This window comes from Phascolarctos cinereus, unplaced genomic scaffold, assembly GCF_003287225.1.
Source record: "Phascolarctos cinereus isolate Bilbo 61053 unplaced genomic scaffold, phaCin_HiC Scaffold_2;HRSCAF=192, whole genome shotgun sequence".
Classification (NCBI taxonomy): domain Eukaryota; kingdom Metazoa; phylum Chordata; class Mammalia; order Diprotodontia; family Phascolarctidae; genus Phascolarctos; species Phascolarctos cinereus.
The window spans coordinates 76,031,774-76,045,143 of record NW_027555625.1 but is presented as its reverse complement, the minus strand read 5'-3'; the positions used below and the strand labels follow the sequence as shown (position 1 = coordinate 76,045,143).

At 39.9% G+C, this 13,370-nt stretch overlaps 1 protein-coding gene across 1 annotated transcript; it reads left to right on the top strand.

Moving 5' to 3' along the window:
• Positions 1-1,141: 1,141 nt before the first annotated feature.
• LOC110193254 (olfactory receptor 5AR1-like) lies at positions 1,142-2,077 on the top strand. The gene has a single exon (XM_020964927.1). The coding sequence runs from the start codon at positions 1,142-1,144 to the stop codon at positions 2,075-2,077; it is 936 nt and encodes a 311-aa protein (XP_020820586.1).
• Positions 2,078-13,370: the final 11,293 nt, after the last annotated feature.

Here is a 13,370-nt window from a genome sequence, read left to right as displayed (position 1 = left end):
TAACGTATGTAAAAAAAGTTCTCTTTAATCTGTAAACACTAAATAAATGTCAGTTATTATAATCATAACTCATTGGGTCTCTAAGCATTTCCATCAATAGAGAGCTCATTCCTTCAAGTGGTAGTTCATGCCATTTAAAAGTTTTCCTTATATTTATCTGAAAATAGACCCTAATCAAACTTAAACTGTCAGAAAAGCTTCGAACCACACAGAATGTGAAATGACAGTCTTTCAGGCATTTGAAGAAAGTGAACATTCCTTTTAAGTCTTGCCTTGTCTCTGAAAAATGTCCTTTTCAAAAGATTCTCATAAGATGTAGTTTTTAGATGCTGCACCATATTGACTTCCTTTCTCTGAACAAGCTCTAACCTACCAACCAATGTGTACCCCCATGCCACATTTGGTGTCCAAATGGAATGCCATGCTCCAGAAGTGATTTGACCAGGGTAACTGATAGGATAGCCATACTATGATCACCTTTCTCAATTGCCCTCAAGTACATTTGAGGTGGAATTGTCAACAGTTAGAGAGATCTTGTTTTTCTCACTTCTAGCTTTGAGAGAAATGACAGTAATGACAGATGAAGGGTCAGGTGTGCCACTAATTTGCTGTGCCATTAGGAAATGAATTAGCCTTTCTGAGCCCCAGTTTCCTCTTCCATAAAAGTGGGATAATACTTGTCCTGCATGGTCAATATATTTACTTATTTTGCTTGCCTATTCCAAGGTAAGTATTTTATTTGAAGCCAGAGAAAGATGAATTCAGGGGAAGCAATAATATACAGAGAAAATAGATCAGTAATTTTTTAAATACAAAGAAGAAAATAAAGTGAATGAAATTCAGAAAGGGATAATAACAAATGTGACAATTGTATTACCTTGTTAATTTTAATGTAAATTTAAAAAATAATGCATAATAGAAGATTATGGGTTTGTATATAATCCTCTTTTTCCTTCTTTATAAATTTGGCCTTTTATGCTTGCGCATAATTATAAAGTTTTTAATAAAAAGGAAAAAATAAGAGAAAACCAATATGCCTTCCTGGCTTTAAATGCTTGTATTAAAAATTAAGAGAGATATATAATTTAAAGCATTTTGCAACCATAAACTTCATTATTACCTCAGTAGGTTCATAATCAAGATGGAGAGCAGCAACCTTACCTCAGTGACTGAGTTCATCCTCCTTGGCCTCTCCAGCTGGCCTGAGCTCCAGGTATACCTCTTCTTCCTCTTCCTCATGATCTACCTGATGATCTTGCTGGGAAACCTGCTCATTGTGTTGTTGGTAGTAGTGAACACATTCCTCCATACACCCATGTACTTCTTCCTCACCAATCTGTCCATAATTGAAGTCTGTTATACAACCTGTGTGTTCCCACAGATGCTTGGGCACTTCCTTGCAAAAACAAAGTCTATTTCCTACTCCTGCTGTGTCACACAGGTCTATTCATTCCTGTCCTTCGGTATTGCAGAATGTTGTATCCTCTCAATGATGGCCTATGACCGTTATGTTGCTATTCGGGACCCCTTGAGGTACTCAGTCACAATGAACAGGGGTGTGTGTGTGAGGCTGGTGACTGGGTCTTGGATGGGTGGCTTTGTGGCGTCCTTGGTGGCTACAGTATCTACATTCCAGCTCTCATTCTGTAGGGATAATGTTATCAATCATTTCTTATGTGAAATGCCTGCCCTGTTCCGTCTCTCTTGTACAGACACATCTCAGGCAGAGATCATCACACAGATCCTTTGTGTCCTTACTCTTTTGTGCCCTGTCATATTCATCACTTTCTCCTATACCCACATCATTAACATTGTCCTTCGAATTGGCTCTGCCCAGGGGCGTAGAAAAGCCTTCTCCACTTGTTCTTCTCACCTTCTGGTTGTCATCCTATTCTTTGTGACTGTAATGTCTCTTTATATGAAGCCCAAGTCCTTGTACTCCCCAGAGAAGGACAAGATTATCACTGTGTTTTATGTTGCCTTCACACCTACTTTGAATCCCCTGATCTACAGCCTGAGGAATAAAGAGATGAAAATAGCAATATGGAAACTTGTAGGGAAACCTAGAGACACATAAAAACATGTCCTACATCTAGACCATTTGGCAGAAAAAGACACTCCCATTTGCATAATGCCACCCAAGCCTCTTGTCTCCACTTTGTGCCTCTTTCTTAGGAACTGAAGACCAGGTCAACATTATTTTTATTGCTTGTGAAGGATGTGTCAATATGCTGCCCTATGGCTTTACTCAAAATGTCTGTGATTTTGACTTACATTGTGTGTAGATTGGGATACTCTTCCATGTTCACCATTCCTAACTTCCACACACTCATCTGGATCAATCTCATCCTTTTGGTTTCCCCAATCCATTCTTCCATAGCCTTCCATTGTGCCCCCTGAATCCTTGTGCTATTTTATGAACTCTTCTTTATATTAGAGTTAGTATCTTCCCTCCAGAAATGAGTTATATGTATTTGGTAATTATTGGTATGTCTATATGTTTGCCCTCAATAGAATGCAAGCTCTTTGAGAGAAAGGGCTATTTTAGTATATCTTTCTACCTCCAGGACACTGTGCCTAGCTCATAGTAGGAACTTAGTAAATACAGCACTTATTGAATTGAATTCAGGGTCTCAGAGATCTCTCCTTCTAGGGATAGCTCTCTCACAAAACTGAGTCTTGCAAATGTGATGTGCTTGAAGCCATGTAAGTAGCACATGTACACTTAAAACACAAGTACTAGGACTCCAAATCCAATACTTTTTTTCTCTAAACCATGCTACTGTTTCAAAGAAAAAAAATACAATTTCTGTATATTGTTAGATCTGGAAGTGATTCACTCTGTAAGGGTATTCCTAAGGATTTGTTCCTGGGTCCTCTTCTCTACTTTCTCTGTACTCAATCCCCTTGGGTTTAGCTATTACCTTACTTAGATGACTCTCAGATTTACACATCCAATCATGATCCCATTTCTGAATGTCAATCCCACATTACCAACTATTTACTGGGCATTTCAAAGTGGATGACTCATAGGCATCCCAAATTCAACATATTCAAAACAGAATTCCTCATCTTTTTTTCTCAGCCCACCCCTCTTCCTAATTTCCCAATTTCTGTGGATGGTGCCACCTTCTTTCACTCAATAAAGTTTTCAACCTCAATGAGTCAATCTTTCTCAAACTTCATTTCCCATCAGTTGACAGACCTTCTTAATTCTATATCCACACTGTATCTCACATCTTTTCTATCTCCTTACAGAAACCACCACCAAGTTCAGCTAGATTACTATAAAATCTCTCAATTGACTTCCTTACTTTCAGTTTCTGTCCTCATCAATCTCTTCTCCATTTACCTCCCAAAATTATATTCCTAAAGCACAAGTCTGACTACATCATTCTCCTGCCAAGAAGAAGCTAAGTTCCTTATCGCCTCCAATATAAAATAAAATTTTTCTTTCTTTTTAAACTTTTCACAATCTGGTTCCAGCTTATATCTACAGTTAAATTAAACAGTATTTGTCTTCATCTACCCTACACGTCAGTCAAATTAGCCTACTTGTTGTTCCCCATGTTTGACATTCTATCTTCCATCTCACTGTAATGAACTCCCTGCTGAAGTCTATCTCAGATCACTAGCTTCCCTCTATGCTCACCTCAGGAGCTAGCCCCTGCATGAAGCCTATACTGATACCATAGTTACTAGTGTCCTACTCCTCAGAAATGACTTTGCATCAATTTAATCAATTAATCAAGTGATTAAAAAGCATTACATATCTCCTATGTGTCAGGCACTTATGTGAATAGTCATAGGTCAGGGGTTGGTCCAGGCATACCCTTCTGTAGCCAAGAGAATAATGCATGTTTGGCTGCCACGAACAAGTGGAGTGGGTGCCAACTTTATTGTGATTCAACTAATGACAGTCCACAATTGCATTGATGACATCATCCTGTTTGGGTTGATTGAGGAAACTCCATCCAAGTCGTTGAAGAACTTTCTGACTGCTCTCATTGATGATGGCTGGGCCACTAAACCTGATAAGATCCAGGGGCCTGTTCAACAGGTCAGACACTTAAAGAGATGGATCACTGGAAATCCCACCAAGGTGAGAGAAAAGTTACTTACAATAAACTGCCCACTACTAAGAAGCAGGTCACCAGCCTTTTTTAGCTTCTAGAGACAGCACTGCCCTCCCCGTCCCTGCCACTGTCCTGAACCCCAGGCATCATCCTGCAGTCCCCCTACATGGGAGCTGATGACAAGGTATGCAGTTTCAGTGGGACCCCAAACAGCAAGATGACTTGGAAGTCTCCCAAAGCTCAATTGGGATGCCTTGTCCCTGGAATCTATGCTCCAGATAATCCAGGATTACAAATTATTGCCACCACTAACGATGCCACCTGGAGCCCTTCACAAAAAGACCAAGCTGGCCATTGTAGGCAAATTATATTTTCCACATGCACCTTTGGTGGAGTCATGGCCAATTACATTCCTTTTAAGAAGTAGCTCCAAGCTTTTTTTCCTGGCACTGATAGAGGTAGAGTACCTGGCCAGCATCATTCCAATCATTCTCCATCTGGAGATCCTCATAGTGTTGTTCAAAAAAGTCCCAGAAGGTCAGCCATACTTGAGAAACCTTCATCATCAAATAGAAATGGTATATCCAATCCCATGCCAAGCCTAGCATGAGAGGGACCAGTTAGCTACATGAAACTGTTGCTAGTTGACCCACCTCCAAATCCTCCATTGCTTCTGAGGACCCTTTTCCAAAATCCCGTGGAAGGTGGGGACTTTGTCTCACAGATATCTCTGAGGGAGCAGAGATATAATTCATCTATTGCAATTTTGAATAAAAAAAAATAGCACCCTCCAATGGAGCTCCCCAAATATGCATACTTCTAATGGCCAGGTAAAGATGGCCCATGGTAAAGGATAGGTCATTTGTGCTTCTGGAAGATGAATCATTTTAACCCTTTGCCTCCCCAGCAAGGTCTAAAATTCATCCTGATTGCTATGGCCACATACGCTGGCTATGAAGTCACTGCCTTGTGGCTTATCTTGAATCCAAATTGATGATAAAAACCCTTGACTCTAGCATTTGCTTCTAAATCAGCTACTTTAACCACATTTCTAATGACAATGATACTTTGTTCACTTCAATAGTCAGCCAAAATAAGGCAGAGGAGCAATCTATCCACCAGACTTCCCATACTCCCTATCACGCTCAAGCTAGAGGTGTAATGGAAAGATGGAATGGTCTCCAGAACTCTGAAACATCATTACCAGGTTCTGTCTCGTCAGCTAGTTGGACCACTTGTCCCATTCATTCTTTTTTTTTTTTTTTAGTTCCTCTGTACCTTGAAAATGTCACTCTGGGCCTTGGTCAGATTTCTGCATACCTACCATTAGGTTGAGATTCTTCCTCATACTAGTAACCCATGCTGAGAATGATTGTAAGAACTATACCTGAGCTAGAATCATTTTGGGCATTCCTGTATAGACCATTGTTTTTCTATCTAGACCAAGGCCTGAAAGTGGCTAAATGCTTTTTGAAAGTTGACCTTACATCAATAGGCAATTCAGACATTAATGTAATGCCCTCTTCCTTCATGGCTATTCTTGATGGTCACCTTAGATAATTGTGCCTCCATCTTGTTCTCACTCTGCCAAGTCAGACTTATCTACCCCAACATTAAGAGTATTCAACCCCATCGTAATGTGACTTGTGGCCCAGACAAGATTCACCATAGAAATGGAGATAAAACTACATTTCTGCTGAAAACATTATGCTTTACTTTTTAAAAATCCTACAAGATTGGCACAGAAACCAATTGAAAAAATAGCCTCAATAGAATTCCAGGATGGAAAATACAAGGTATAGTAACACCAAAATTCAGGAGCAAATAACAAAATGGAATAAGCATTTATTAAGTGTCTGCTATGTGGCAGGGACCATGCTAACCACTTTGTAAATATCTCAATTGATTCTCATAACACCCTGTCAGGTAGGTATGATTATTATCTCCATCTTGCAGTTGAGGAAACAGAGGCAGGAAGAGGTTAAATGACCTGTCCAGGGTCACAGAGCTAATGTCTGGAACTGGGTTTGAACTCAAGTCTTCCTGATTCTAAGCTTAGTGTTTTATTCAGTATGCCACCTAACTACTTCTGAATAATAGCAAAAAAGAGACTTTGAGAACTTGAAAGGGTCTAGAGGATTCTGGGCTTCACATCTGGCATCCTGGCATCATCACCCAGCAGCTGGCATCACTGCCTGCATTAGGAAATGAGAAGAGACTAGATACAATTTGAGAAGACAGATTCCTGGCTGGACAAGGCATCTCAAAAAGAACCTACATCACAACTAAGGGAACTCCTTGAGAATCTCATTAAGGGGAAGAAGAACTTCCAACAACCAGAAGTTTTTGCCACATATTCTTTCTAAGCTTGAGCCAAGATTTCTCTGAGCTCTGTATGTACTGGTGGGAAGGTGTGTTTTAGACTTTGGGGGGGAATGTAATGAAACAACTCTTCTTACTATACTACCTTAGTAAATATCTCTTCCTAAAGTCTAATTAAGGCTGGCTGATTAATTTATATCATCTATAAATGATGAAGGGCACATCATGGAATGACAATTCATGCTGATAACATTAAAAATACACATACAACCCTTCCCAGGTACACCTTGGACTCTGACTGAAAACAAGTTCTGCCCTCAAGAAACTTTTATTAGAAAGTTTGTGTCAATATAGACATTATTTTTACTTATCAAATATTTTGTAGTTACTTGTTTTCTCCAACAGCATATAAGATCCACAAGAAAAGGAATTGATTCACTTTCTTTTTTCCATATGCAACACCTTACACAGTGTGTACCTGGTGCATAGTATGCATATAAATACTCGTGGAATGAAAAATTAGAGAGATGTGAAGGTATGTAGATATATCACTTCCTAAATTCTCATTATGATCCAGGTATTGGGGAAACTAAGAATATCAAGCAAAGTAGGGGAAAAACAATGTATGAATGAGGCCTGGAAGGAGGTGTGGGATGTGTGCAGCAGCATGACCTGGAGCAGGCCAGGAAGGGGCATGAAGGTCAACAAGATAAGGCAAAAGCTCACTTATCAAGTCAGGAGACCAAGTAGAGGAGTCCAAGTTTCAAGAAGAAGGAGAGAGAAGTCCAAATAAAGATGGCATTGCATGCAGCTGGTTGGGAATGCATTACATCATCTAGTAGAATCTCTTGCAAAGTTAAGGCCCAGACATATTATACACCACATCCAAGATCACAGATCAAGATTGTGGGAAATACAAACCCAGTTTTTCACACTCTAAGGTAACTTCTCTTTCTAGTGCATTATACTCTTCCTCCTCATTCACTCACTCAGGCATTCATTCATTATTTTATTCATTCATTCATGAATGCTTCAAAACTTTTTTGATTCATTATTTATTTCAATTACATATTCCTCCTGCTTCAAATCACAACACCTCCACATCTCAGCTAACAGTACCATACATTACTGTGGCCAAAACTACTCATCATCTAGTGTCCAGTCTCATGGTGATGAATTATTCTGAAATTAGCAAGTCTGTCCCTTCACAAGAAATATACAACTGATGGAGGATCTATACTATAAGCCTTTCTAGCTTGGGAGAAACAACCCAGAGGTTATGCTCCATGCCATAGACTTGTGAAATAACTGTCATTTATACCAATAATCAACCACTATAAAACAAAACAACTTTAATGTTGGAATGAATAAAGAAATTAATGAACAAATGAGATAAAAAAAACATTAGGCAAAGCTGAGTTTTGAGAAATGGTCCTCTTTCTTCCAAAAATCCATTTATTCTATCAAAAATGATATCTGAGATTGGTGATCACATGATCAGTAAAAGGGAGAAGAACTAGATATTTTCCTCAGGCTTTATCAGGAGTGTCTGGGCAAATGTTTAGCAACTGATTCTCAGGAGGAAAATGTATTCATGTCACACTTTTAAATCTAATCTGCATTATTAGCCATTCTCCATTACTATCTTAAGTCTAGGCAACAAAGCAATAAACCAAGCCCTGATTTGCATCATTTTTCTATTTCTGAGATGTAAATTCTCATAATGAAAATGTAATATTTGGCTCTTGTGAACCAGTTTGAGCTGGCTCTGGGATACCTCTGGAAGTTCTCACAAACTCTCAAAGAATTCTTAAACTATGAATTGTATACAAGAGGAAAGCAACTCTAGGTGTTTCTGCAGATCACAAATCCAACAAGCTTGAGAAGGTAACAACCTTACAAATTAACAGAAGAGAAAGTTAATCCTTGACATGCTTGCTCAGAATCTTTTTCTCACCAGCTGCTACACTATGGCAGGAAGCACAAGCTGACTACAGTGTTGCAAGTGCTAGAAGTCATAGGACATGTTGGCCAGTTGATTTCCCCTGCGTGTCTGTGGCTCTGAGAGCTGTATGTGGCCATTCAAAAGTCTGTGCTTGTCTCCCTTGAACACCTCTTTTTTTCTGGTGAGGGCAATTGGGGTTCAGTGATTTGCCCAGAATCACACAGCTAGTGAGTATTATGTATCTGAAGCTGGATTTGAACTCAGGTCCTCCTGACTCCAGGGCCAGTGCTCTATCCACTGCATCACCTAGCTGCCCCTTTGAACACCTCTTTTGAAGTCCTCTACTCGTCTGAAAAGCCCCCTTCTCTTGCCACACAGGTCTGCAGTAAAAAGACTTAACATTCAACCAAAAAATGAGTCAAATTCTTTTACACATACATATACACAGAGCAGTATTGCCACCTGGATGTCATTCAGGGCATTGTTCAATTTAGTGGGAAGAGGTATAACACTTAGTTTTAATTTTTTGAAGATCTTGGGGGTACCTTTCGCCCCCCTCCAGTAATGATGCTTTGGGATACTGGTCAGCACAATGCATGAAATCATCTCTTCATTCACCATATGAAGACATAAGTCATCACTCCTGAAGTAAAATTAAAAAAAACTTAAACTGGAAGCAAATAAGACACAAGATCAAGACTATATATACCCACTAAGAATCCTTGGATTTTCTATAGGAATTAAAGGGTAGCTAAAAGGACACTAAATTTGGGGTCAGAAGACCTATGTTCAATTTCTACCTTTGACATTTATGAGCTACCCGACATCGGGCAAATCATTTAACCTCTCTCAGCCTCAGTTTCCTCATTTAAAAAGTATGAATTCATACCATATTGTTTCTAATGTCCCCTCTAGCTCTAAATCTACGCTACTATGGTATAAATCTCACAAGAGATTTTCCATTTTCCTCCATTATCATGTATACTTTCATTATTATTAAGAGTAACCTCTAATTGTAGATCCTTGACAAGTTGAAACATTCATGTAAAGATTTACAGTAATTTTGTACAGAGTGGGAAACTAGACAGAGTTCTTACTGGTTATAAAAAAGGGAACAAGTATTGCCCTGTTAGAGGATTAATTCAAACCATGAAAGATACAGGAGGGAAGATTTTTGGGGAAGCCAGAGAGAAGACCTGGACCAGGAAGGTGGTGAAATGCAAGACAAAAATAGTGGTATACCAGCTGAAAAATCTTTGAGTTAGATGACACAAAGCTGATGTGCTACCATGCTGGGTACCTGAAATTACAGACCTGAATTGTCTTTATTCCTTCCATTCTGAAATAAAATGGCTTTTGTTGCACAAAAAGTCTCAACTACAGTATATGTCCATTTTTGTTGCTTGACCACTGAAAAGGAGAACAAATGTACAAGTTAAGAATTGAGATGAATCAATGGTGTAATGTGGTAGACAAAAAAACCCAAACAAACAGCAATGCAATCTTTGCCATTATTAATAGAGGAATGCATTCTAGGACCAATGAAGTGATAGCCATGTTGCACTCTGACCTAGATAGGAAATATCCAGAAAACGGTTTTCAGTTCTGTATGTTACATTTTAGGAATATCATTGATAAGCTAGTGGGCATCTAGAAAATGACAACCAGAATTGTGAAAGTCCTGAGTTTATGTGATCCAAAGATGAGCTGAAGGAGCTGAGCATGTTTTTTCTGAAGAAAAGAAGACTCAAGGGTGCTATGTTAGCTGTCTTCAAATACTTGAAAAAATTGTCATGTGGAAGAGAGATTTTTTTGTCATTCAGTCCTTTCAGTAATGGCTGATTCTTTGTGACCCACCTTGGGGTTTTCTTGTCAGAGATAGTGGAGTGGTTTGCCATTCCCTTTTCCAGCTCATTTTGCAAATGAGGAAACTGAGGTTAACAGGGTTAAGTGACGTTCCCAGTGTCACATAGCTAGTAAGTGTCTGAGACTGGATTTGAACTTAGGAAGATGAGTCTTCCTGACTCCAGGATTGTTACTTTATCCGCTATGCCACCTAACTGTCCCCAGAACAGAGATTGGGCTTGTCCTTTTTACCTTTAGAGGCTAAAACTAGGAGTAATGGATGGAAATAGCGAAGAACCAACTATTGGTATCATGTAAAGGAATAGTCCCTAACAAATGTAGCTATTCAAATGAGGAATGGGATGCTTTCAGTGGTATTGGGTAGCCCTTCATTACAAGTTTTCAAGCAAAGGCTGGATGGCCCCTTGTTGAATATGTTGTAGTGGGGGCTCCTTTAGGTATGGGTTGTACTAGATAGACACCTATTACTCTCACACTCTGTAAAGCTATTTTATGTTTCTGTGATTGAGGCTAAAAGCCCAAATAAGGAGATTTCAGTCCTTCAACAGGGATCATTGACTCATTATATCTTCATCATGACACTAGTTCCTATTCACCATGAATACCCTTGCCAATGATGCTTTAATTTCTCTATTCTGCAGGCTATAAATGTAAGGATTTAGTGCTGGAGCCACCACAGAGAACATGACTGTGGCCACCAGATCTCGATCCTTTCCCTGGGCATCAAGCTGGACTGGGGGCTGCAAATAAACACCCACCAGAGTCCCATAGAAAAGCCCAACCACACAGAGATGGGACCCACATGCTTCAAGTGCTTTGCGCAACCCCCCAGTTGCTCGGACCTTACACACAGCAGCACCAATGTAGGCATAGGAAGTGACAATGCAGGCAGCAGGTAATAGGATGGTGGATCCTCCTTCAGTTAGGGCAACTAGGAAGTTGAGGGAGGTATCAGAGCAGGCAATCTGCAGCAAGGGATAGACATCACAATAGAAGTGTGGAAGGGCATGGTGGTTACAGAAGGACAAGCGAGCAGTGAGGAATATGTGAAGCAGAGAGTGCAGGGCTGTGCCCACCCACACAGCTCCAAGGAGGACCACACATCGTGGTCGGGTTACCACAATAGCATAGTGAAGTGGTCAGCATATAGCCACATAGCGATCCCATGCCATGGCAGCTAACACATAGCTGTCCACATTGCCTGCCAACAGGAAGAAGAAGACTTGGGTCAGACAGGCTGAGTGGGTGATAGTCCTGTCCCTTGTCAGCAGGGCATGGAGGAGTCGGGGCATGGTGGTAGATGTGAAGCACAAGTCTGCCAGCGACAGGTTAACCAGAAGCATGTACATAGGTGTGTGGAGATGTGAGTCTAATGCAATGGCAATGAGAATAAGCAGGTTTCCCAGGAGGGTTGCCAAGTGTAGGGCCAAGAACAATGGTAACAGGATCTCTTGGTGACTGGAAAAGGCCAGGAGAAGGAACTCAGAGGTGCTAGTCTGGTTTCTCACTGTTGTATTGCTGCTGGGTCTGAGGCTGGGTTGAGAAGGAGAAGAAATAAGATAGCAAAAACTCCTATAATTATTTCCAAAACATCAATCCATCCAATAAAGGGTTGGTGGTGTGGTAGATAGAGTGCTGCACCTGGATTCAAGAAGACCTGAATTCAAATCCAGCCTCAAACACTTGTAACCTATGTGACTCTGTGCAAGTAACTAAATTTCAGTCTGAGTCAGTTTCCTCATCTGTAAAGTGGGGACAACGTTGGGATAACAGCACTTACTTTTACTTCCTAAGGTTGTTGTGAGGATGAAAATGAGATAATAGTTGTAAAGTGCTTTGCAAAGCCAGTTCTATTGCCACCATTGAGGCCATTCATAAAGATGTTGCACAGCCTCTGAGTGTCATTTCCAAAGAGGACGTCCAAAGAATTTTCAGCTAAGTAGAATTTTTGAAATTTCTCCTGGGGCTACTGATATACAATAGAGTAATAGTAGCTTGCACACAGTAGGTGCTTAATAAATGTTTATTGAATTAATGTATATTGAGTTGCGGTCACTGAGTGCAGTATTATAAAAGTACAAATTATAGTACTTTTTACTTATTTGTTTCTCCTGTAATGTCTTCTATGGTACTCAACTTTACCACTGATTCCCACCATCCCCCAACCCCAAGGATACATTATCTAATCACTGACTTACAGAACCTCAACCTAAACCCTTGCTTGCCTTTGTAAGGAATTGAATGATCTTGAGTATCATGTCCATCATCTCTAGAATAGTCAAACTATAAAGATACTGCCTCAGCAGAAGGTGAAAATCACTGTCAAATGAGCCCCAGAGTATTCTCCTGAAGATTTTTTAATTCTCTAAAAGCATTGAACCCCAGAATTTTTGGGGTACTAGTCTTTTCATTTGAACTTCTCTTAGTGCTTCCCTGAACTCTGTGTTTCCAAGATTCCCTTGCCTTTTATGACATATGGTTAATTAGAAAGAAAGATAAGTAATAGGTGATAGATAAAGAGATGCACTGGTAGATGAAGCACTGATAGATGACAGATGGATAGATGGATAGACAGATAGACAGATAAACAGATAGATAGATAGATAGATAGATAGATAGATAGATAGATAGATAGATTTATTAATGCTTATTATGTTCCAGGTACTGTTCAAAGAGCTGGAGATAAAAACTACAAATACACGTAAACAAGAAAATTCTAAATCTAAAAGAGGTGGGGAACAACAGAAAAAGAAGACCTGGGGAGAGGTGAGGTACATCCATGGAAGCATGATTTGGAACTGGAGACCAGGGTGGTTGTTTCCAGGCAAGATAAAGATGAACGTCTAGTAGACCCAACAATAGTTCCAAGAGCAGAATAGAGGGTTCTTACGGGGAGGAGGTGGGGAGGATGGCCAGGGTGCATGTGAAATGGTTCTTTTCCTTTATGGACAATGGAGGCATTCTTGATCTCTTGGGAAATAACTTCCTTTTGCCATATAACCTGGAAAATTTCCATCAGCTTCTGGATGAGCAGTGGACTTCATGCATTGTAGATCCCTGCTGGAATGGAATCTGTTCCAGGTGTTTTGCATTAGATGAGCCTAATGGCATTCAAAACTTCTTTCTACAGTTGGAAATTTGACTAGAGAGCGACTAACCTC

Excerpts from the sequence above, each read along its gene's own strand:
- LOC110193254 (XM_020964927.1), top strand. The coding sequence starts at position 1,142 with ATGGAGAGCAGCAACCTTACCTCAGTGACTGAGTTCATCCTCCTTGGC.